The sequence below is a fragment of the Pseudorca crassidens genome, chromosome 4, assembly GCF_039906515.1.
Source record: "Pseudorca crassidens isolate mPseCra1 chromosome 4, mPseCra1.hap1, whole genome shotgun sequence".
Taxonomy (NCBI): domain Eukaryota; kingdom Metazoa; phylum Chordata; class Mammalia; order Artiodactyla; family Delphinidae; genus Pseudorca; species Pseudorca crassidens.
In genome coordinates, this window is record NC_090299.1 from 150,377,788 (window position 1) to 150,405,004 (window position 27,217).

The 27,217-nt window shown below is 34.3% G+C and overlaps 1 protein-coding gene across 4 annotated transcripts in view; it reads left to right on the forward strand.

The window, feature by feature from the left end:
* FSTL5 (follistatin like 5) overlaps window positions 1-27,217 on the forward strand; it is a 676,350-nt gene that overhangs the window by 444,880 nt on the left and 204,253 nt on the right. For all 4 annotated transcript variants that reach the window (XM_067737033.1, XM_067737032.1, XM_067737031.1 and 1 more), the window contains exon 7: window positions 10,010-10,176. In XM_067737033.1, the coding sequence (XP_067593134.1) occupies window positions 10,010-10,176 (167 nt within the window). The remainder of the gene's footprint in view (window positions 1-10,009; window positions 10,177-27,217) is intronic.

A 27,217-nucleotide genomic window follows, 5' to 3' on the forward strand; every position in this document is an offset into this window, starting at 1 on the left:
GATATGGCAGAAGCAATATTTTAGTCCTCACTACTGTTCTGACCTAGAGAATGAGCAGAATCCAATAGATCACATTTAAATAAGTGAAGCATATTGAAGGAAAGTAAAACCATCAAAGTTGTGTTTCAGCTGAGTAGGCGACTTTCTGTGAAGGGCCAGCAGAAATATTTTAGACTTTGCATACCATGAATTTTCTATAGCAACTGCTTAACTCTGCCTATATAGCAGAAATCAGCCATAGACAATAGCACAGACAGTAGTAATGAATGGATATGGCTGAGTTCTAATACAACTTTATTTATACAAGCAGGTGGTGGGCCAGATTTGGTTCATGGATGTAGTTTGCCAAGCCCACAACTGTGGGAACATTTGCTTATCTGAAGAAGGCTCTAATAGCTGAACTCTTTTATAGCCTACCTGAGTTAATGGTCTACTTGCAAACATATGGTGATATGCGTGGTGTGAAAAAAAAAGGAAAAGGAGACCAAGAACTAAGAATTTGTCAGTAAACTTGAAAGTGACAAGAAAAAGAAAGGCTCTCTACACAGAAATGCCTTTAGAGTTGAAAAGGGCAGTTCATTAGCTGATTAGAGCTTGACTGGTTAAGGAATAGCCAACTCCCTTTTTTGTAATTTTCTATTCATCAGTCTTGAGAAGCTTTTTGACCTGTGCACTACAAGGGATATTCCCAGGCTCTCAGCTGACACTACTTACTAAACCTGAGGCTTTCCCATTTGTAAATGAATAAATTGGTATTCCAGGATGAACAAAAGTATCCTGTGGTTTTGATTAGCTCAGTCAATCTCCAATGGGCTAATTACTTCTGGATGAATTGTTTAAATTTGTTTCTGGATTTCCATAGCTGAGGCCCATCTTCAGATGCGAAGAGCTGCCAGAATGAACAGCCAACGTTCAGTTCCCCATCCTTCACATCCATTTGCTGTAACATCTTAGAGAGGCTCTAAATCTGTAAAACTTCGTAGTGAAGGCCAGTGCTCTGGATCCCAGTTTCAGTTTTACCAGTAAAGCAGTGCATTATGACTAATAGCAGACTTTCTTACCTGGATCGTTTTAATTAGACAAACAATGCTAAAGTCTTTTTCAGTGGAAAATGCTCAAATTCTCTTTCACTGTGTGGAATGAATAGTTCATTTGTTTAGCTCTGTCTGCCTGGCCGTAATATTAAAAAATGGTGACATTTTTTCAGTTTATTAAAGACAGAGAAAATAATGCATCGTCTGATTCACTTCTCCTGCATTATCATCCTGGGGTTTCCCAGAGATAAACTGAGGGAATGAACACAGGTTAACATTCTTTCCTCGTATCTGTAATAGCTTTTTAACAGGCCACTGAGCACACTGTTAACATACAGGAAATGTGTATTGATTAGCTGATTGCTTTACTCGGACTGACAAATGAGGATTCACAGCAAACTGTTCATGTGGGGTTGTCTCTTTCACATATCTATGCAATTTCTCATCCCAGATTACCTCATTGAATTCCATATGTAAGTAATCATACTGAAACTTTAAAAGAAATATTAAAGACAGCAAGAAACTTCAGTATTTTATGCATTCAGGGATTTGGATCTCAATATCAAATGTTCTCAAATCATATGATATTTATACCAATAAATCATACAGGGAAAAATACTTGATTACTTCAACATTTCATTGATATTCTTCACAATTGTTTATAAATAGAAGAGTGATTATCATTGTGTTCCATAGCCTCTTTTTTTTTAACATGCAGATATATAAGTTCAACCTCAAGGGTACTTAGTTTGTAGGTGAAAGTAAAACTACAGCACAAGCAGCCTAATGGGTCATGAGGCTGGGATTTTTTCTCTCATGCTTAAGTAATATCTATGAAAATTAAACCAATGAGATTTTATATAAGCAGTACCTTTCTCAAAGTGATCACAAGGTTATATTTATAAGCTGGGTGAAATGGCACCTATCTTAACCTACAAGCACTTTGATAGCTCTTCACTAGTAATAGCAGCTGCAGCCTATGCAGAATTTACTAAAGGCTAGACACAGTCATAAGTATTTTTAAATATCATATCTTATCTTCACAATATTCTTAAGAGTTCGGTACCATCTTTATTATAAAGATGGAAAAAATGAGACTTGGAGTTTAAGTCACTTGTCAAAAGTCTTCTAAATAGTGTGCATTAGAAATCAAACTGGGGCAGACATCAAGTCATATCTCAAATGTGACTTGCTGGTAATATAGTTCATGCTTTCATCCCCATGTTATGCAGGCTTCTTTGTCAGTAGCATGCATCTTTTTAAGACAATTGCTTTACACATTATCCAATGATAGGGTGTTTTCTTTCTTCTCACCATTTGTGATCAAGGACCTCAACTCCTCTTTCTGTGTCCTTTTGTGGGGAAAGTTCCTATCTGATCACAAGACGTCTGGTGAAACTTCAATTATTTACTTCTTCCTTACCTAATAGTACCACAAAAAGAAAAAAAATAGGGTCATTTAGCATCTAACTCTTAGATGTGAAGGTTAAATGAATCAACCACTTAGAACAATGCCTGGCAAATATTAACCATTGAGTGAATGCTGACAGTTTTCTTTTATCCTAATCCTACAAGGAGCAATTCACTTGTAAAGAAACATTAAACTTGGTATAACATACCTTGAAATATCAATACTTATTATTCCAGCCTATATACCTATCATGTGAAAATCATCCAGTTGTATGCACTCTTGAAGTTTTCCAAATCATAAAGTTAAAACTAACCTTACTACTTGGGGGGCCACCAAATTCTCTGTTGGATACAGTTTTTGTTAGGTCAGGTTTCAAATGAAAACTATTCTTCATAAAGAAAGAATTATTTTTCAAGTTGTTAGTGTCATACATATCATTGAATGAATAACCTTGTTCTTCACATACTCCAGTTTAAAATTCAACTGTATATAATTATTTGAAAGAAAGAAATTAAATTACATGGAACAAAAAGTTGAATGGTAATTGTATTATGTTTGTAAGAGCACAGAAGGAGTATCAAAATCATGAATAAATAAAAAGGAAAATGAGACTCATTATTGTTAACTTGTAAAACTGCTTGAAGTATTATCAAAATACAGTCCTGCCTATAATAATGTATTGCGCTTATTACAGAGTTATGAGGTGAATAAAAAATGAAATTCTAATTTTACACAAGAACATATTGCTTCATTGTTTTACAGAAAAATCTTTTATGGAAAAGCCTTTTTATTTCTTCCCATAACTTTTAAATCCCACCAATGACATAGGAAGAAATGACTTTTTTGTTTTAACTACTAAATATTTTTATTTATGCTTGTGATTATAAGTCCTTCTTTCTTTCAGAACTTGTGACAGAAGTCATTCTATTCTCACTTGAATTCTCAGAATTTCTTCACTAGTGGCTTCTTTTCTTCAGGATAAACTTGAGATTCCTTTTTCCTATTCCTTATCAGATTTGTCTTTCCACATTTAGACTTCTCTTCTTTTTTCCTTTGTCCGGTATATTAAAGGTATCTTGAAAATGTATGCATCACTACCTCTGCTATGTCTTTATAACACCTGAATACTCTGCCATCTCTGTGCCATACTCTAGGCTTCTACAAGGCATATGGCTAACTGGGTCCTTGGAAACAGGAGCTGACAGGGCAATTTTCTCTAGCTGAGGCTTCATTTACCAATACAGAAAGTTTATATGTGAAATTACACTCTTGTTCAAGGCATATAAGAATTCATGTTGCTTCATATTCTTCTTGACACTAGACCTAGTGATTCATACCAATCTGAAAGGTTCGGCTTAAATTTGCATCTCCCTGATTATACATATAGTTGAGCACTTATCTAGATTTTTCTTAGTCACATGGTTTTACTCATTCATGGAGCATTTGTTTGAGTTTCCTATTGGTAGTTCTTTGGAACTGTCTTTTTCTTATCTACTTTTAGGAGATCTTTATTAAGTCTACGTATAAGATCTTTGATAGCTTTGTAGATGGCAAATATCTTTTCCTGCCCAGTGGCTTGCATCTTTTATCTCTTAATAGTATCTTTTGAGGAAAAGATACTCTAAATTATAATGTAGTAAAACTTATAAATCATTTCTGTAATGGTGAGTTTTTTGTGCCTTGTTTAAGAATATTTCTCTACCATAAGATTATGAAGATATTATATCTCCATTATATATTATTATAAATATATTATTATTATAAATGTTTATAATTGTACATAATCATATATTATATTATCAAGCATTCTTGAAGTATCAACGTTTAATGTTAAAGTTTAACACATATTTAAACACATTTTTTTCTCTCCTTTCCTTTTTGCATCTTTAAGCTTCCATCTGAGATCATTTTCCTTTTGCCTGAAGAACATCCTTCGGAATTTATCTTAAGACGAGTTACTAGAGATGAATTTTCTTACTGTTTTTTGAAAATATACTTATTTTAATTTTTATGTATGTGTATAAAATTGTAAGATTGACTCTACTTTGTTTCATCACATAAAATATAATCCCAGTAGCTTTTTGTTCCTATTTTTGCTCATTATATCAGTTGCTTAACTCTCCTTACTGTAAATGCAATCTGTATTTTTTCATTTACATAATTTTAAGATTGCTCTGTCTTTGATTTTCTTCAATTTCACTACTAAATGTCTAGATGTGGGTTATTCTAGCTTTTCATTTTCTTTGCTTGACATTTAATAATCTTAAACTTATAGATTGGTGTCTTTCAACACTAATGGAAAATTCTTAACTACTATTTCTTCAAATATGGCCTCTGCCCAATTTTCTTTGTTTCCTTCTTCTGGGTTTCACATAAACCTATTTTTGTTAACCTCAACTGCATTTTTAAATCTTTATTCTTCTGCTTTTTATTCCATAATATTTCTTTTTCAGTTTATTAATTCTCTTTTGTACTGTGTCTAATCTGTTCTTAATGACATCAATTTAATCTTAATTTCAGTTATCATATTTTCTACTTATATAACTCTTTCATAAACTTATAATGTTCATAGATTATATATTTAAGTTCTTTTTTAGAATTTCTAAGCTGATTTTATTTTCATAAACCTAAATTTTACAATCCTGGTGACTTTGTTATGGTTGTATGTTATTTCTCCTCATTCTCTTAATACTGTTGTCTCTCTTTGTTTTCTATATTATCCTTCATTGTGTACTGGATATTTTATTTAAAAATTTTTTATAATAATAATTAGATGAACTAGGATGATGTTATCTTATTATAGAGAGGAAGGCTTTATGTTTTATGAGACACCCAGACAAAAATAGCCTGCAGTCCACACATTCACTTGCAGAGTGAGGTGCTTTAAAGTCCTGGCACAGAGAGGGAGGTGGTCTAGTACTGTACCTATCCCATCTATCCCATGTCTCTAGGAATAAGAAGCCATAGGACATTTAGGCTGATCAGTCATTTTCTTAAGGTGGAAAAATTCCCAAAGCAATGTGACTCCAGGTGCAATCCCATCTCTCTAAATTACAATTCTTTTCAGGACATAGGCTGGGAAATTCCTTATTGTCTTCTTGTCTCTTTCATGGATAAGAATGAGAAAGACTATCTCTTTCATTTATTATTTAAAATATATTATGTGTATTTAATCCAGGGTTATTTATCCTTTGCTGTTGTTTTATTTCTTCAGTGGAAGAGTTAGTCCAAATTATCTACTGCATTGTTATTGAAGAAGTTTCTAAATCTCTTTTTAATTTATTTTGTTTTATTTTAATAATACATATTATGATATAAGCATATAATAGTTTACAGATAAGCAATTAGCATAAAAAACTCTAGACATTTTATCATAATAAGTTAGTGTATATATTGGTGTGTCTAACTTAGTTCAGACGTAACATTTATTTGGATATCACCTATTTCTTTACGGAAGACACCATCATAATTTCCCAGTTAGTTAAAGAGCTTGTCATTAAGTAATTGTGATGTTCTTATTATGAGAATAATTAATTTATTCCTTGTAGCGTTCCTAAGTGTCTTTTATTGTGATGTATTTCTTTTTATTTTAATTATTATCTGCTTTTAATTAGTAATTCATTTTAGTGGAGTAGAGAAGGGAACATAAACGCTATTTGAAAATATCACTGATAAAATTTCTTCTAGGTATCATTCCTAAAACAGAAATTGTAAGTATGATCAGATCAACAAGATTATGAGACTAGTATTTAAATGAATTAAATAAAATATTCAACATAAGTATGTACTTTGGAACTTGAAAAGCTGTAGGCATTTAGAAGAACAGAATTCTGTTTATGATACGTTATTTTCTTCTTATGATTTTACAGAACTGATTTTCAAACAAATTTACTGAAATCATCTTCCTTTATAAAGTGGAGTTTCACAAATATTCAAAATATTTTATTCCCTTTCTGTTCTATTCTAAATTTACATACTATTTTTACCAAACTTTTTATTGCTATTTCCACCACCTAGTTACTACTGGAATAAACGCTTCATAAATACTGATGTGCAGTGTTTGAAATTTTATTCAACTACACTTGTCTCTCCAACTTCAGATTCTGCTAGAGGAGAATACAATTTTTCATTTCTTTGAAAACAAACTCTTTATATTCCTCTAAGCCAAGTTGTGAAGGTGAGAAAGTGCAGAAAGGGATCCACAGGAAAAAAAAAAAAATTATTTGCCTCTTAGCTTTCCCAGGTGAGCAAACAAAAGAAGCTGGTCTGGAAATGGCATTAATAGTCTTCATAATGCAAGATCAAAGGAAGCACCACAACTAGAGCTCTGATTTCTTGCCTTGAATACTTGAGAGGACCTCCAATAAGAGGAATAATTTATAGGTCAAAAGAAGTACTGACATGTTTCAAAAATCCCAGCAATATCTGTTATGTCTAACCTATATGCTTTTACGTTTGGTCAGGACATTAGATGACTCTTGATGTCATATGATACATGTTTTTACTTAGACCTTCAAATGTGCAATATCACTGGAGCTAAAGAGATAGAGTACTAAAATGATAGATGTTATTTGCTGCACATAACTGTTACTTGTCTGTACATAACTAGCATATGATGTTTGTGAATAGAGTGCTATAGAATAAAATATGTTACCTTTAATGTATACCTACAAAATTGTATATTAATGATAATTGATAATGAATTAAATTTCAATACTTTTCTTTGAAACTCTTATTTCTAAACTAACAACTATGATCACTCAAATGTACACAAATGCTCAGATTCAACTGATCTTACATCTTAAATGCAGTTTTAAATTAGTTTACAGGTTAATTCATAGCTGTTGTTTCAGGTTGTTAATGTATCTCTAGAAATAATCACCATTTCTCTCTGAAATTTATAAATGTGACATGTTTTATAAACATTTAATCCATTAAAGCATATTGAATGACATTAGAATATAGAATAAAAATGTTTAACATTTGTGATTTTGTGAGACTAAATCTTAGTCTGGTAATAACTATCAGAAAGACTAGTCAAGATGAGCACGACAGTTCTGTAAGTAAAAGAAATCTTACAGCTAAATTTATTTGAGAAAATGACCACTTGATTTTGAAGAATAACAGGTAAACGTAATTGGTTTTGTAGATGTAGCTCGATATAATACATTAAAGAAAAGGTGAAGCATGCAGGAAAGAATTCTATAGACTTTTTGAAATACATATTATTTAATAGCATGTATTACTAAGATAATTTAAAAAATCATTTAAAAATGTAACCTCCAAATTAACGTATAAGTTTTTACTATGCATGTTAATATTTCCCGGGTGAATAGTAATTCTTACTTCTAATTAAGCATCCTCTCAAAGGATGTCCATTTTACAAGGATGTCCCACATAATGTTATGCCAAATCTCAGCATTTATTCTAAGATGTTCATATTATCTAATTAGCATTGTAATGTATAACTACCAAAAGCACAACTAATCTAAAAGGCCTGGGACCTAATACCAGATGCAGAAGGTTAGTGAAAACATTTCAAGGTGACTTAGTACCAATTGTATTTCTAAATGTCAGAATAGCCAATGCTAACATACCATTTTTTAGAATAGATGCCTTATTATCTTGTATGTGATTTTATGAGGAAACAGAAGCTGAAATTCAGGAATGTTAATGGAAATTGTTAATAATTCTTATTTGATACCCTACATGATGTTATTACTTTTATAGTTTTCTCTCTTCCCGTAAGTTTGTAATATTAAAGAAAAAGACATAAAAAACACTGTGTCTGCAAATTTCAAGAATTTCCTATGCCTAATTGGTCAAGTATATTTTCTTTTAGTAATTTTATATAAATATGTATAACAGAGTGGGTATTAAAGAAAAGAAGATTGAACACATTCCCTGTGGTCTTATTACTCAGGAAACATTGAAATACAATGTGAATATGGAAATGTCATTAGGAAAAATTAAACTGTCAAGACAAAAGACTGACCAAGATGTTTGTTCCCCATTTCTATTATTTCTCTTAGTGATGTAAAATCAAAAGAATACATTGAACTGAGTCTCTCTCATAGGATTTTGAAATTTCAAAAGATTGCCTACCCCACTCTTTGACAACACAAACCAATGATGACTTAAATAACTTGGCTTTTAAAGACAAGATCCTGTATAACAGGGTCAATCTCCTTCTGCTTATTTTTATCAGATAATGGTGTGGAACATCAACACTTAACAAGTGCATGTAGGGATTATATGTTCAATCCCGGCCTTCTGAGACAAAGAATTGTACCATTTTTTGACATTACAGTTTGTGGCGGTACCAAAAATTCAAAGAACTTTTTGTTGAACAGTTATAGTCTATAAAAATCATTTGATTAGCATTTCTTTTCCTCCTTAAGAGGAAGATAGGATTCAGAAAGAGAGAAAAAGAAGGTCAAATGATGGAAGGGAAGAAGAGGGGTTTGTGGAGGATACAGCTCTGATTGTACCTGATCATATTTATTGCAAATTAAAAGCCACCACTTTGGACAGTCAACCCCTCCATCATGAAAAATATCATCAACCACAACAAAGGAACAAAGGACAATTATGGTCTCCCCACCCACATGGAAATTTCAGTAAGAATAGTGATTTTGGTATTTCTCACCTGGCTGAGACTGAGCAAAGTCACAAGGCAAGACTTCAACATAATATAGAAACAATAGTGTGTCAGCGAGTGTCAGTTGAAAACTAAAGGGCAGTTGTCACATGGATAAAGACTGGTGGGATTATCCCAGGCATCTCTGGTGACCATGGACAATCATATAAATGTCATGATTCATTCCCAAGATTGGTTAGGACTGTCTGGAAACAGGAAAGAGGATCCAGGTCACAAAGTATATTTCCTGCTGTGGCATCATTACTAGGAGAAATGTGTTTAATGGTTATTTAAAAATATATTTAACTTTAAAATTTAAGAATAAGGAAAGAACTGTACTGGACCCACACTGTCTGATAAAGGCAGCTGACAGAATTTCAGGAATTTGCTGTTTAGTTGATGAACTTCAGTTTTTCCTCCCTCAACTTCTCAAATATATCTTATTCCTTTAGAGTCAGTTTTTGTTCCCAGCATAGTGATGGCATTTTACCCATTCAGCTATGCTAGTGTTCTCTGAAGCCAGCCAGCAATGATCTCACCTCACCCACAATATAAATCTATCAGTGAATAAACAACAGCATTTTTATTTCAATGCCAATGATGCCAATGACACACTACATGTTGATTTGGCAGTTAAATAATTTCTCTCTTCTGGGTGCAATCTGCCAGGCTTATTATAACTCTACTTCTGATATTCATTTCACGTTTAATAGTGCTTTGCCTCATGAGGATGCCTGTCAATCAGTTAAATTGAAATGTCATTCTGACCTTTTATTGGAAACAATTTACTTTTTTTTCATTTCATCACAAGCTTTTTCCATCTTATACAAATTAAAAGCCTTAATTACTTGTATTCAGAAACTTTATACTAATTAACTTTACAAAACTACATGCTCATCAACATTCCTGATACTATCTTTACAGAGGTTATCCAGCTGAGTCTGCCTGAAGATCAGAAACTAAGCATCACAGCAGCAACTGTGGGACAGAGCACAGTTCTGAGCTGTGCCATTCAGGGAGAACTCAGACCTCCGATCATCTGGAAACGCAACAATATTATTCTAAACAACTTAGATTTGGAAGACATCAATGTGAGTACATAAATAGAGGTTGTGTATAATTTGTGTATTTCACATGATATACTCTAGACTTTGTGAAGTCTGAGGAGCTTAATGAAATAAGATGTAGAATTGAAGAGAATTATTGGAACATTTTCATATCCATTCTACTGTCTGGGAGGCACTAATAGTTCATCCAAATCACTTGTTTAAGCGTGGTAAGCAGGTTATATACCATTGTGTTGGTGGGATCACAGAAACTTAAACCATAAAGGTCTGGCTCTAAGAATTTCTATAATTACCAACAATGAATCTCTACGTATTTGCTATTACAGTTGAGCAACACCCTATAGCTTATGAAGTGTTAAGGTGGGTAAAGGAAGTTTTTGCTTCAAATACTTCATAATGTATTACAAACAATAAATATTAATAAAACAAATAAATGATTTATTTTTCTGGAATGAAGGAACATGTTCATCACTCAGGTTTATTCCTAGAGAATCAGAATCTAAACTCAAAGAGTGTACAGCCCAAAAGGTGAAACAAAGGCTGAACAAACTCCAGGGAATTAATTTCTTCCTTCCATGCTTTCTGTTGAAAATGAGCATGAAGAAGTGAACATCATCTTGGATAATGAAAAGAAGTAAAAATCGTATGTTATGGGTTGTCTGTGGAAATGAGGTGGGAGAATCCTTTACCTTAGTGATCTTGGGGTTCTATAATGTCTTTGCATATAAATTTTAGATATTCTTTACTCTCACTCAAGAAAGCCATCACCTATCCACTTATTCTTTGCTGCTTCATAAAGAACCCCCAAAACACAAGCCCAAGAGAGTCACTCTTATTTGTTACATTTTACTAATATTCTTGTTAGTGTCCTTGAATGCTTCAAAAAAGAAAATTTCTCCATTTTAGATTTTTTTACTTCTATTAAAAGTTTTCTAAATTTGCTTACATCTGGGAAATTTCCTCAGAGTATACGTAGAATAATTTTTAATTCTCCAAGATATCAAGAACATTGTGCCATAGAACAGCTATAATTTCAGGAGCATTCAAGATTCTTTGAGAGGTATGGCCCTTGACAAAATCATCTTAGGTTTGCATTATGGGTTGTTGTGTCTACATTTATGCATTTTAAAAAATTGAGGTAAAAACGGTATATAATATTATATTTGTTTCAGCCGTAAAACATAAACAAAATCAATCTTTGTATACGCTACAAGCAATTACCACAATAAGTCTAGTTACCATCAATTACCGTACAATTGACCCCCTTCACCCATTTCCCCAACCTCTTTACCCTTTCCAATCTGATAACTGCCAATCTGTCCTCTGTATCTATGAGTTTTGTTTTGTTGGGTTTGTTCTTTTGTTTTGTTTTTATACTCCATATACAAGTGAAATTGTCTGATTTATTCCATTGAACATAACACCCTCTGGTCTGGTATCGAACATGGCAACATTTCCTTCTTTTTATTTTGCTGAGCAGCTTTCCACTGTATATATATAGCACGTCTTCTTTATCTGTTCATCCATGGATGGGGACATACTTTGCTTCCATATCTTGACTATTGTAAATAATGCTATAATAAACATAGGAGCACGTATATCTTTTAGAATTAGTGCTTTCATGTTCTTAGGATAAATACACAGAAGTGGAATAGCTGGGTCATATGGTAGTTTTATTTTTCATTTTATGAGGAATCTCCATACTGTTGTCCATAGTGGCTGCAACAACTGACATTCCTACTGACACTGCACAGGGGTTCCCTTTTCTCTACATCCTATCCAGCATTTATTATTTCCTGTCTTTTTGATAACTGTCATTCTAACAGGTGTGAGGTGATATCTTACTGTGGTTTTGATCTGCATTTCTCTGATAGTTAGTGATGTTGAACATCTTTTTATGTGCCTGTTGTCCATCTGTATGTCTTCTTAGGAAAAATGCCTACTTAGATCCTCTGCCCATGTTTTTGAACTGATTGTTTGTTGTTTTGCTATTGACATGCTTGAAGTATTTATACATTTTTGGTATTAACTCCTTACCAGACATATGGTTTGCAAATATTTTCTCCCATTCAGTAGGTTGTCTTTTTATTTTGCAGATGGTATCCTTTGCTCTCCAGAAGCATTTTAGTTTGATGTAGTCTCACTTGTTTATTTTTGCTTTTGTTGCCTTGCTTTTGGGGTAAGAGCCAAAGAGTCCCCGACAAGACTGAGATCAAGAAGATTACCACCTATGTTTTCTTCTAGGAGTTTTTATGTTTTCAGGTTTCATATACAAGTCCTTAATCAATTTTGAGTTTATTTTTATGTATGGTATAAGATAGTGGTCTAATTTCATTCTTTTGTATGTGGCTGTCCAATTTTCCCAACACAATTTATTTAAGGGACTGTCCTTCCCCTATTGCATATTCTTGGTTCCTTGTTATAAGTGAATTGACAACATATGCATGGGTTTATTTCTGGGCTCTCTATTCTTTTCCATTGATCTGTGTGTCTGTTTTTATGCCAAAACCATATTGTTTTTATTACTATAACTTTGTAGTATAGTTTGAAATCAGGGAGCATGATGCCTCCAGAATTATTTTTCTTTCTCAAGAGCAATTAGGCTATTCAAGGTCTTTGTGGTTCCAAACTAATCTTAGAATTATTTGTTCTATTTCTGTGAAAAATGCTATTGGTATTTTGATAGAAATTGCATTCAATCTATAGATGCCTTGAGTAGTATGGTCATTTTAACATTAATTCTTCCAATCAGTAAACATAAAATATCCTTCTATTTATACATGCCTTCTTTAAGTTCAGTATCTTATAGTTCTCAGTGTACAGGTCTTTTACCTCCTTGGTTAAATTTATTCCTAAGTATAATTTTTTTATTCTTTTTGAAGCAATTGTAAATTGGGTTCTTCTTAATTTCTCTTTTTGATATTTTATTATTAGTGTATATAAAGGCAACAGATTTCTGTATATTGATTTTGTATCCTGCAACTTTACTGAATTCATTTATTAGTTCTAACAGGTTTTCAGTGGAGTCTATAGGGTTTTCTATATATAGTATCAGGTGATCTACAAATAGTGGCAGTTTTACTTCTTCCTTTCCAATTTGGATTCCTTTTGTTTCTTTTTCTTACCTAGTTGCTGTGGCTGGTATTTCCAATCGTTTGTTGAGAAAAGGAGGCTAGAGTGGGCATGCTTGTCTTATTTCTGACTTTGGAGGAAAAGATTTCAGCATTTCACTGTTGAGTATGATGTTAGCTGTAGGTTTGTCACATATGGCCTTGATTGTGTTGAGATATATTTGCTCTATACTCACTTCGTTGAGAGATTTTATGTTTGTTTTCATCTTGTATGTCTCTAGGAATTTATCCATGTCTTCTACGTTGTCCAATTTGTTAGTTGTATCATTATTTATAGTAGTATTTTATGATCCTTTGTATATCTCTGGTATCAGTTGTAACAACTCCCCTTTCATTTATAATTTTATTCATTTGAACTCTTTCTCTTTTTTTCCCTAAGTGAGTCTAGCTAAAGGTTTGTTGATTTCATTTATCTTTTCCAAAAAACAACCCTTAGTTTCACTGATCTTTTCCATTTTTTAAATTTTTAGTGTCTATATTGTTTATTTCTGCTCTGATCTTTATTGTTTCCTTCCTTCTAATAACTTTGGAGTTTGTTTGTCCTTTTTTTCCAGTTCTTTTACTTTTAAGAATGGACTGTTTATTTCAGATTTTTGTTTCTTGAGGTAGGCCTATATCACTCAACTTCACTCTTAGAATTGACTTTCCTACATCTCATAAATTTTGGAATGTTGCATTTCTATTTTCATTTGTCTCCAGGTATTTGTTTGATTTCTCCGACAAATTGGCTGTTCAGTATTATGTTGTTTAATCTTATGTATTTGTAACTCTTTTAGTTTCCTTCTTGTGATTGATTTCTAGTTTTATGCTATTGTGGTCACAAAAGATGCTTGATATGATTTCAATCTATTTAAATTTATTGAGGCCTGTTTTCTGGCCTAATATGTGATCTACCCTGGAGAAAATTCCATGTGCACTTGAGAAGAATGTGTATTCTGTTGATTTTGGATTGATTGTTCCTTATATATCTATTAAGTTCAACTGCTATAATGTATTTTTAAGTCCATTGTTTTCCTATTGATTTATTTCTGGATGATCTGTCCGTTGATGTAAGTGAGATATGAAATCTCCCTACTATTATTTCAGTGCTGTCAATTTCTCCCTTTAAGTCTGTTAATATTTGCTTTATATATTTAGGTGCTCCTTTGTTGGGTGATTACATATTTACAAGTATTATATCTTCCAGTTGGATTGACCCCTTTATCATAATGTAATGCCTTTCTTTGTCTTTTATTACAGTCTTTGTTTTAAAGTCTGTTTTGTCTGATATGAGTATAGCTACACCAGCTCTCTTTTTGTTTTCATTTGCATGGGATGTCTTTTCTATCCTTTCACTTTCAGTCTGTGTGTATCTTTAGATCTGAAATGAGTCTCTTGCTGGCAGTATATAGATGGATCTTGTTTTTTGTTTTTTTTTAATCCATTAAGTCACTCAGTATCTTTTGATTAGTTTATTTAGTCCACTTTCTTTAAAGTCATTATTAATAGGTGTATACTTATTGCCATTTTGCCACTTGTTTTTTTGGCCATTTTTACAGTTCCTTTTTGTTATTTTCTTCTTCTCTTGCGCTCTTTCCTTGTGGTCTGATGATGTTCTTCAGTGTTATGTTTAGATTCTTGTCTCTTTGTCTTTTGTCTATCTACTATAAGTTTTTGCTTTGTTGTTACTGTGAGGTTCACATATAAGAGCCGGTATGGAGTCTAAGTTTAAAGCAACTCAAATTTGAACACATTTTTAAAAATCTACATTTTTATGCACCCCCCATGTTTTATATTTTTGATGTAATATTTTACATTGTTTTATTTTGCATGTTTCTTACCTAATTATAATAGTTATAGTTAATAATTATACTACTTTTGTCTTTAAACTTATACTAGCTTTATAAGTGGTTAGTCCATTATACTTCCTATATATTTGCCTTTGCCAGTGAGATTTTTTCCCCTTTATATTTTCTTACTGCTAGTTAGTGCCTTTTATTTTCAGCTTAAAGAAGTCCCTTTAATAGTTCTCATAAGGCTGGTTTGGAGACGATTAACTCCTGCAGCTTTTGCTCGTCTGGAAAACTTTTGACCTCTACTTCAATTTAATTGTGAATGATAACATGGTAACTATGCTAAGTAGAGTCTTCTTAGTTAGATTCTTTTTGGTTTTCACTTTAAGCACCTTGACTATATCATGCCACTTCCTTCTGGCCTATAAAATTTCTGTTAAGAAGGCAGCTGATATTTTAGAGGGGTTTTTCTCATATGTAAAATGTAGTTTTTTTCTTGCTGCTTTTAAAATTGTCTCCTTTATCTTTTGACATTTTAATTATAATGTGCTTGGTGTGGATCTTTTTTAGTTCATCTTTTTTGGAACTCTCTGTGCTTCCTGGATCTGGATGTCTGTTTTCTTCCCCAGGTTATGGAAGATTTCAGCCATTATTTCCTGAAATACATTTTCTGCCCTTTTCTTTAAATCTTCTATTTCTGGGAACCCTATAATCTGAATGTTATTCTGCTTGATGTTATCCCATAGATGCCTTAAGCTATTTTTATTTTTTTAATTCTTTTTTCTTTTTCTGCTCTGTTTGGGTGAGTTCCACTGTTCTGGCTTTCAGGTCGCTGATTTGTTCTTTGCCTCATCAAGTACACTTTTGAATTCTTCTAGTGTATTTTTAGTTCAGTTCTTGTATTCTTCAGCTCTGTGACTTCTATTTAGTAGTTTCCTATATTTTTTATGTCTGTTGAAATTCTCACTGTGTTCATCCACTCTTCTGCCATGTTCAGGGACAGTTACTTCTAGCTCTTTATCAGGTAAATTATTAATCTCTATTTTTAAGTTTTTTCTTTTTTTCTGGGATTTTATCTTGCTCTTTTGTTTGGAACATTTTCCTTTGTTTTCTCATGTTCTTGTTTCTCTTTATTTTATTTGTTTCTATGGATTGGGTGAAACCTCGACCTCTCCTAGTCTTGAAGGTATAGCCCTGTGTAGGCAATGTTACTGTTCAACTTTGCCCTACCTCTGGTTGTCTCTAGAACCTTTGTGGCTGTCTTATCAGCCCAACTTATTCTTGATAGGTTCAGTTGTTGAGGTCATGCCAAGCCTTGTCAGTGTTTCACATGAAGGGATCTTTGTCAGCTGCTAGTTTTAGGCTAATTGAAAACTAGACACTCAGGTAGCAGCTTTTAAAATATGCAAATATATACAGTCCTGTGGGACTACCTCATAACCCCTGCTGGCCTCCAGATTAGGTGATTTGAAGATTTTCCCTTGGAGAGAGTTGAGAAAACTAGGGCTCCAGATGAGTATATAAGGTCCTTTCTGGAAAGTACCAGTGAGCTGTAGCAAGGCCAAAGGAGAGCACAAAGATGGCATCCCCAGCCTACATTCCCTGAGAGCTCCTTTGCAGCCTCTACATGTCTGGTAATCCTGAAGCCTGCCCCCTCAAGCCTGTCCCTCAAGCTCCAGGACAGGTAAAGAGACCTTTGTCATGGAAAGTCTGAGGGTGTCTGTGTTGTGACCTGGGGGTTGTAACCTGCCAAAATCTGTCCCTCCAATTGTTTCAGTCCTGTGGGGGCCAGAAATATAGGCTCCCTTGGCCACCCAAGCCTGGTGCTCAAGGGGTGTCCACTGTGTGGACTGTGTGTGTCCGCTGGCTTCAGTGGGGCCACAGAGGAGCCTGGGGTTGGAGTCAGCAGCCAGCTTCAGCAGGGTCACAGGAGAGTTTGTGGGTGGGACAAAGCCACAAACTTCAGTGGGACTTTAGAGGGGGCAGGGCTGGGGTAAGCCCACTGCCTGCAGCAGGGCCACATCAGGCTCAGGGGTGGCATGAGATCATTGCCTTCAGTAAGGTTTTGGGAGAGTATCTAGGTGGGGCAAGCCAGCCAGCACTAGCAAGATAGAGGGAGTACAGAACCTGGTGCCCACCAGTGCTGGCTCTACCAAGTTGGAGTGAGAGAGCAAAAATGACACCCACTACTGCCTCCATCCCCAGAGGAAGCCCCAACAGACTCCTGTGCCCCAGGAGGCACTTTAAGATTAGCTAGTAAATCTCCTTCACATGTCTTCTAGGCATTTTTCAAATTGGTGTTTTTGCACTGGGTCCTGGTGTAAGTGAGTCTGTACATGAGGCCTTTGAAAACAGACTCTCCATTCCCCAGAACCTTTTGGGTCACCTGAACATAAGCCCCACTGGTTTTCAAAGCTGGACTTTTGGGGGCTCATCTCTCCAGTGCAGGTTCCCAGGTTGGGAGTGTCTGAGATGGGGCTCGAACCCTTCCGTCCTCAGGGTGAAGTTTATAATTGTGAGTTTCCTCCTGCTTGGGGGTTTCTGCACTGGGTGTGTGACATTTGTGGGAGACTGTCTCTGCCTATTCTACCATCTCGAGGTGGTCCTTTGCTGTGGAGAAGCTTTTCAGCTAGATTTCAGCTGTTTTTCACAGGGAACTGATCAATCTGTAACTATAGAATTGGTATGCTTGTGGGGAGAGGTAAGTTCTATGCCACCATCTTAAACCACTTTCTGCATTTTATCTTTTATTTTCTATTTTCATCCTTACTATCAAGCTTACCACTGTTATTTTAAAGAAGCCTATGTACTCTATGATGCTTTGGTTTGAATACCTCAACATAAGCTCATTTGAATTGTTTCAAGAATAAGGGGGAGTACGTACTATGTAAGTCATATGATGATATTCACAGAGCTATAGTCTGTGGACAACTTGCAAAAGTGGACATATTCTTGTGCATGGATCATGTAAATTATTTTGCTTACTTTCTTATTCTTGACTGTTCTAGAATCTTGAAATTTCCAGAAAAAAAGGATTATAAGTAAGTTAGAGCTCTAAAATATATGTAAATGTTAGATGAATTCTGGCATCGATAAATTAACTTTTACTGGATGAAGGTATTTTGGATATATTTCATAGAGCAGATAAATATTGAGAACTTAAAAAAATCATATTTCCAATATTGAGAAAGTTTCAATTTCATTTCAAGGCATACTTAATTGAGTTAAACAAGTGTTCATAATCTATAGTTACACAGAACTACCAGCCTTTCAAATAAAGCTCCACGGAATATCCAAAGATGTCTTTGAAAACAGGGATATTTATTCAACTTCCCAATATGCTTCTGGTGTTTTCATTAAGTGCTATGCCATCACCTGTCAAATTATCTGAATACATTGAATTGCATTTACCAGTATAACTAAAATGTGAAATAAAACAGTTATAAAATCTCACTGGTGTTTTTCCTTATATTTATTTCTGCTTAAAGTCTGCTAAAATAAAGACTTCAGCATATAAATAAACTATATATTATATACATATATTCAGCACTGTCTCTGGTGGACATCTGATGTGATTTTTGGTCACCCAACACCTTTTGAACACCTCTTTGGATATTCTAGCAATGCTTTGATTTTTGCTAACCCCAAGGTGGAAGCCAAAATCTTACTTAATCCACCTTCTCCCAGTTAGGAAGCCGATATGTGAATAAGGCTCTAATAAAGAGGATGCTGAGAAAGATTTCCTTTTATAAGCAAGAACAGGGGAATGCAGGTGCTTTTCAGAATCCACTCTCTCCGCCCATCCTTCCTGGTGAGTGTTGTGGCAGCAGGATCCCACTTTCAAGGACATCAGTGACAAAAGCTCTGCAGTTGGTCAGTGTTCAGCTTCAGCAGGGTTTCCAGTTGGCCAGTCTCAGTATGTGGCTTGTGCACCTTTTCTGGCTTCTCATTCCCTAAGCTGACATGCTGATATCCTGCTTATTCTATGACCTTCCTAGTATCTTTATTAAACCCCTTTCCTGCTTAAAACTAGAAAAATATGTCCTATTGTTTGCCACTATGAATGTTGTCTAATTATATTTTGAATTTAATGTTAAGAAATATCTGTTATTATGTCTCCTTAAAATGTATTTTTAATTGTTCTATATGGATTTATGACATGTTGAAAGATCAAGATAATCTTACTATAGTAAAATACATTTTGCTTTGTTTATAAGCAAAGAAGACTTTCAAAAATTCAGATATGAGTCAGTTTTTGTACCCTGTTAGTATATTGTCTGTTTTCACAAAAGTGGGTTTAATGTCTATTAAATTGTGTAAAGTTAAGTGCTTTTTAAGTCAAAGGGAATCAGTAACAATTTTCAATATTCTTTCTGATTACTTAATATATATAAGATAAAATTTAGTATTTATTTACCTATTCAATACATGAATACCTTCTGATTGCAAAAGATTAAAATAATATAGACGTATTTTTTAAAAAAGCATAATTATCCCTCACCTTTTATATCCACTTACTCCTATTCTCAGGTGAAGAAGTCCTGTGAGTACACTTTGAATCCCCTTCCCATGCATTGCAAAGATAATTTTGTTTATTTAATAGGATATATTCATATTAGTTCTTATAACCTCATTATCTCATTAACCCTAAAAACAACTCCATGAAGCAAGAAATAAGTCCCCATTTACACATGTGGGGATTTATGCTAAGAGAGTTGTTCACTGCAGGTTAGTAAGCTATTAAGTGGTACACCTGGGATGTTTACACGGCCTGATTTACTCTACATCATGAGCTAAACCATTGCATGTAAGTGAGAAGCTCTGTAGCTGCTGCCTTTTGTAAAATGTACCCCAAATAATTCTGTCTCCTATATATTACAAATAGATGTGTTATACTCTGCTGTTTTGTGTGAGATTGATTCATGATCAATTGATGTTTGAAGACTTTCATTTTGCCTGTCTTCTGTTTTACACCAAATGATTAAAAAGGACACCACAGAAACTACTGGAGGAAGGATTATACAGAGGTTTGCAGCATGGGCTGGGGATTCAGACTATCTGGATTCCAATTAATATAAAGTCTCTTGGGAGTGATGTGCCCTCAAGTGACTTATTTAACCTCCCTGTGCCACAGCTTCCTTATCTGTGAATTGAGTATACTAATAAAATGAACTCATTTTTGTGTGAGAGCTGATGAGATAAAGTATTTTACAGCTGATAACACTCGATGAAATACATTGTAAATGTTCAGTTGAACCAGGTTCTTTGTTTTTTGGTCTCTCCTTCTCTTCCTTCTAATATATGTTTCATGGAGCACAGACACACCCAACCTGCCTGAAAGAATGTGAATCAATGTAAGTTACATACAGCAATAAGGGAGTGTGAAAACTTGCAGAAACTGCCAGAACAAAATTTTATCCAATTATAGCCTCTGAAATTGGAAGATTTTTCCTATTCAATGAAGCTTTAAGATCATGCTGTTATATCTCCATATTAGCAATCTTGTAGTAGTCCCTGCTTTAAAGATATTCCAGGGCTTCCCTGGTGGCGCAGTGGTTGAGAGTCCGCCTGCCGATGCAGGGGACGCGGGTTCGTTCCCCGGTCCGGGAGGATCCCACATGCCGCGGAGCGGCTGGGCCCGTAAGCCATGGCCGCTGAGCCTGCGCATCCAGAGCCTGTGCTCCACAACGGGAGAGGCCACAACAGTGAGAGGCCCGCGTACCGCAAAAAAAAAAAATTATGTCATACCAACCTAGATTCCAGTCCTAGTTTTGCTACTTATTAGTTGTATGTTCACAATGTACTGATCGAAGCTTAAGCTTCTGTCTCTTCATCTACAAAGAAGGGATTATTACAAAATTCAAGGACATATAACAAGTGCTCAATAAAATACACGCTATTTTCATATCACTGAGTAGCTTGATTCGATATGATATTGTTGATCATGTTGAATAACAAAGCCCCATGAAAATATTATTTCTTTGAAAATAACGTAATGTAATAAATATTACTATAAATTTCAACAACTTTATAGGTAGGCTTGTTAGATAAAATGCAGAACTTCCAGGTTAATTTGAATTTCAGATATATGATAAATCAGTTTTTACTGTATGTACCAAATGTTGCATGGGATATACTTATATAAAAATCATTCTTGCCTCTCTGAAATTCAACTTTAGTTGGGTGTCATATTTTATTTGTTAAGTCTGGCACTCTATTTACATGAAACTCAAATTGGTTTGAATATGGCATTAGGCTACTCTCCTAAAAATGTTACTGTGGCTTATATCACTGATATGAAATGTTTGAAATGCTGAAAGTTCATGTGAAATGAAATCCCGGGCTTTGTAGATTCCTTTCGTTCTCTCATTTTTAGTATTTGTTCTGGGATTTTTGTTTTCTACATCTATCTAACCTGTATTAGTAATTGTGTCCAGCACTTAGTAGAAGGCTGGACAAAACAGTGGGTTAAATGGACAGCAGTTTATTTGTTAATAAAATATACTGTCCACAGCTGACATGATTGCTCCTTGAGACATTTGGAACTCAACCTCCTATCTTTTCGGACATTCCAAGAGCATGGCTTTTGTCTCCAAGAGCATTTCAGGATTCAAGAGGGCCGTAGGAGCTCCAGTCACCAATCTATATTCTATCAACCTATAATTCAGGCTCACAGTAGTATGAAGCAGGTGAAAGATGAACGGCACTTATTCCTGGAAGCCCCACACTGTTTATAGGTCACTGATGTGCCATAATTGCAATAACTATACCAGGGAGGCTGGTAAATACAGTTGTTTAGCTGGGCATATGCTCAGCCTTCTGTTACAAAAGAGGACCAGGAGAACGATCTCCAACTCTCTTTACACGTCCATGTAAGAGGATATAAGATGTTTTACTTACACTCTGTCTTTCTGCATTGACTACATATGATTATCCCTCTGAATTCAAATTTGAACAACTCTGTATACCATTTAAGTTCCTTCTGTAGTTGTATCAGCTTTCAACTTATTTCTCTGATCGTTTTGCTTTGTAACCCTTTCCTTAAATATTCTACTAACTTTTTTTGCACTCAGTCTGATGATTTTTCCTTATGATCACCCTTAAGATTGTCCTATCCCTGAAATTTATTTGAAGTGATTCTCACCATGTACAGTTGATCTCCATTTAAAGCAAAGCATGCAAAGAAAAATCATGGAAGATAAAAATTTTGAATGAACATTTTAATTCAAATCAGGATACAATTGCTGGTGTGGCAGCTTGTCATATTAGTAGTTTTTCTTTTTTTTTTTTTTTTTGGTAGCTCTTTACTGGAGTATAATTGCTTCACAATACTGTGTTAGTTTCTGTTGTACAACAAAGCAAATCAACCGTATGCATACACATGTCCCCATATCCTGTCTCTCTTGAGCCTCCCTCCCACCCTCCCTAATCCACCCCTCTAGGTCATCGCAAAGCACGGAGCCCATCTTCCTGTGCTATGCGGCTGCTTCCCACCAGCCAACTATTTTACATTCGGTAGTGTACATATGTCGATGCTACTCTCCCTTCGCCCCAGCTTCCTCCTCCCACCTCAAGTCCTCAAGTCCATTCTCTATGTCGACCTCTTTGTTCCTGCCCTGCAACTAGGTTCATCGTATCAATTTTTTTTTTTTAGAGTCCATATATATGCGTTAGCATACGGTATTTGTTTTTCTCTTTCTGACTTCCTTCACTCTAAAGTGTAGCATTAAAAAAACCTACTCTGAAAAAAAAATAGAATAGATGAGTAAGTTGTGAGAAAAAAAAAACCTACTCTGGTCTAGAGTAGGTTTTTTTAATGCTAGGTTTTCTAGTACACTGCTGATAAAACTAGCACTGGAAGATAACATATCAAAGCATAATAAATAAAATGTTCTCTATATGTCTGGATTCTTAAAAGCCATTAAATGCTTAATAAGGAATATTATACCTTATTCTGGTAAAAAATATTTCAGAATATGTACTGTACTTCAAATTTACAAGTAAAATCCCTAAATCTTATTTATTCTCCAGAGATGGAAAAGACTCTGTTACTTAATTTTAATGTCTAAAGCAGTGTGAAAATACAAATTTTTCCTTTAAATGTATGACTTTTAAAGTCCTTATATATATGAAAGGGACAATTTTACCCTTCAGGCTATTCATTGATAACAGAGCCCAAATTATATAACACCAATTAAAATAATTTAATTAGTAAGTTTTCTTTATAACTTTTTAAAACTCTAAAGTGTTGTGTTCTAATATGGGACATATTAGACAATACCGTCAAAACTAGTTATTTGAAAAGAAAGAAATTGACTTTTTTCTTCTCTAGACTATAAACAATCCATTTCTTTTTCCCCCTTCACTAAAAGTGTAGACATTTAATATTTGTAATATAATACATCATTAATCATGTAATTTTTTATCACTAATTCATTTTTCATATAAGCCTGAGACCATTGTGGATCTTAAAATCCAAGTGAAATCAGAGAATATTTATGATTCAAAGTCTTCCAAGCCAAATCAAGCAGGGAGTTTTTTTTTTTTTTTTTTTTTTTTTTTTTTGCGGTACGCGGGCCTCTCACTGTTGTGGCCTGTTCCGTTGCGGAGCACAGCCTCCGGACATGCAGGCTCAGCGGCCATGGCTCATGGGCCCAGCCGCTCCGCAGCATGTGGGATCTTCCTGGACCAGGGCACGAACCCACGTCCCCTGCATCAGCAGGCGGACTCTCAACCACTGCGCCACCAGGGAAGCCCCAAGCAGGGAGTTTTGACATGGCTGAGGACATTGAATTTCTTCCACAAACATACAACATGCAATATGCATTCATCTTTCACTTAAACATGTTATGCAGGTTCAGTACTAATTGTTAACTTTGTGAAATTGCCTGTGATCATAAATATTGCCTAACAGTATGCTGCTTTAAAAGGAATATTGTTCCTAAATTACTCTTTTTCTGCTGATATAATAGAGCTCTGCGTTTATAATTCACTTCTCAAAGAATCTTAAAATCAGTCATTTAGAAAATATTTTTGAATATATTTCGCCAAATTCCTTTGGAACTTACTCTTGCAAATAGCAGTGTAGAAAGATAAAATGTCCATGTCTGAATGAGTGGAAAAATATTCACATATCAGTTTGTTGAGTACTTGATATATATATTTCTTTTAATTTTAGGTTCAGTTTTCAAAATTATAGAAGATCACATTATTTAAATAAATTTGTGAGGAATAGTAATATGGAAACAGGACGTCACTGTGACATTTTTCCTTTCAGTAAGATCAATGGCCAAATAACTATATAGATTCTTAACGTGATGAAGCTTGTTTTTTCAATGTTTTCTTCATTATTATGTCTCTGAATCTAGGGCTTCAATTACTATGTTTAAGCTGATACATTCCAAATTATAGTTCTACTTTCAATTTCTCTTCTGAGTAATATTTTCTTCATTTGAATGTGCAAAATTCAAGGCAATGTTTCTACCCTAAAACCTACAACATTTGTGTGTTTTCTATTCCATGTAAACGTAGTCAACAACTGAGTTCCTGCTGGATTTCTCTCTCAATTTTGTCCTCAAATCTAATATGTTACAAAACCTTGTGAATTTAGCTTTTTATTTATCTTAAATCTATTCTGTCATCTCATTTCCACTACGGCTTCTCCTTTATAACAGATGAACACTTATTATGCCTAAACTTGAGTTGTTTTTAAGTTTTTTGTCCAGTAACTGCAATACTTATTGTATCACAATAAAACTATGAGTACTCTTGCCTTTCTTCCCTGGACTAGGAACTCTGAGCACAAGGACCTTTACCTGTTCAACTGTGTGTTATGATGTTTGCACTATATGGACAAAGAAGATAATAATTCTTAAACGCTCAAATAACAAAAGACATATTGACATGTCTTATATTTATAATTTTGCACTATTGAGTTTGTGGGCTTTTTATATTTAAAGCTTGCTAGGGGTTTTATTTACTTACTTAGCCACATCAAGAATTATCAGTCAACTGATGTTTATTGGCAGTCAATCATTTAAACCTAGCACAGCTCACCAATTTCTGTATTCAATTACTTTAATAACATATCTCATTAAGCAGATGGACGTTTTACTACAGTTTCAATTTAATCTCCTATCATATGCAATAAGGTGGGTAAAAACAAAGATGAGGAGAAACACATATTTGGTTATTGTTTAATCTTTCTGCATCCCCAAATATTGATTTAACTGCTACACTTTTCAAGGCACTTACCTAAATGGTGAGGATAAACCTATAAAAGATACCATTTCAGTCTTCAAAAGTTCACAGAAGGAATCAAAAAAGAAAATAACTGCATAAAATTTAATAATGCATATGAAACAGTGTCATAAATATATACCTTTGTGTATATACATATATATATATATATATTTTTTTTTTTTTTTTTGCCGTACGCGGGCCTCTCACTGTTGTGGCCTCTCCCGTTGCGGAGCACAGGCTCCAGATGCGCAGGTTCAGCGGCCATGGCTCACGGGCCCAACCGCCCCGCGGCATGTGGGATCTTCCCAGACCGGGGCACGAACCCGTGTCCCCGGCATCGGCAGGCGGACTCTCAACCACTGCGCCACCAGGGAAGCCCTACCTTTGTATATTTTGTACACAAATATATAAATAATAGAAAAGAGAAGTCAAATTTAAGTTTTCAGGGTCATAGAAGACTTTTAAGAATACACTAGTCTTGCAGTTGAGATGATAGCTATCAATAGATGAAGGAGTGGTGGATAGGTATCCTTGAGAAAGGGTACATGGGCTTGAGATACCATGGTGCCTTCAGAGACGTGACTGTCCCTGTTATGTTTTAGAGTAAGCAAAGGCTTGAATATATCAAATAAAGCCAGGTTTTTGCATTTGATTTTAGACTGTACACTTACATTTATAGCATATAACACAAGATAACATTTGATGAAAACTAAATATTTACCAACCATTCTAAGTTGTCATTTTTAAAAAGTGTATTAACTCATTTACTTCTCAGCACAAACCTACGTAAACCAACATATTTATACCCATACAGGATGATGCTTAAGTTGATTTTTAATGGTATAATTTCAATAATAACTTTGGTTCCCTTTGTAGTTTACCTTTCTCCATTCACTTTGGTCCGTATATGCAGACTGAAACATAATTTAAACAAATAATACATCTATACAATTTTAAGAAATTTTTAAGTTCTATAGCAAAAGAAACTAGCAAGCACCATTCAAAGGTAAACTCCCTAAAGTATATACCATTAATTTCACAGGAGACTTTTCATTGCCCTTCTAATTACAGTTAACTTTATTCCTGACCTTTTAAATAATGCCCAGCTTGTGAGAGATATTACTGCTACAAATTTACATTTAATAAAAGTAAGGAAAATTATAGTGGGATAATTGCTTCACAACCACCAAAAATCATAGGGTTTAAAATCAAAATCTTATTGCATAATTAAACGCAAAATAGTTGGAAGATTTCTGACAACCAATCACTTTAAGGTTAATTGTTGATTCTCACTTTTCTTATCTTTGTCCTTTTGTGCAAGAAGCAAAACTAATAGCTTGATTTAAAATAAGCAGTATTATAGAGATTTCTCTTATGTGGATGTAACAGTATCCATGTAAGCTAGTTACATTTCTGAGTACTCAGTGTTTTAGAAAGAGAAATTTAAGAAGGCTGTTAGAGGTGATTAACCAAAGAGAAAAAAGAAGTTCTAAAATACCATCCAGTTTTGTTGTTCCTTCAAGGATTTGTTATTTTATTTTTCTTCAATTAGCAGAGTTTTGGCAAAGGTTGGAGACATATTTTCTTCCTAACTGAATATACTATCAAATGCTAGACAAGGGAATAAAAACATAACTTTTTTTAGTTGCTCACTGAAGGAACTTCATGCAGAGTTGTGAGAACTCCAATTTATGTTAGTGAAGCATGTTGATTGCAATTTCTTATAAATTACTGCTTTTCTTCCTGAAAATGAATTATATTTATAACAGATAACTCTAGTAAACATTCTTAAATTTATATATGTTCAAACATATTTATACTGACATTATCATGATTCATAAAATTGTATTTCAATGGGAAAAATGCATTGTAGGGCTTCCCTTGTGGCGCAGTGGTTGAGAGTCCGCCTGCCAATGCAGG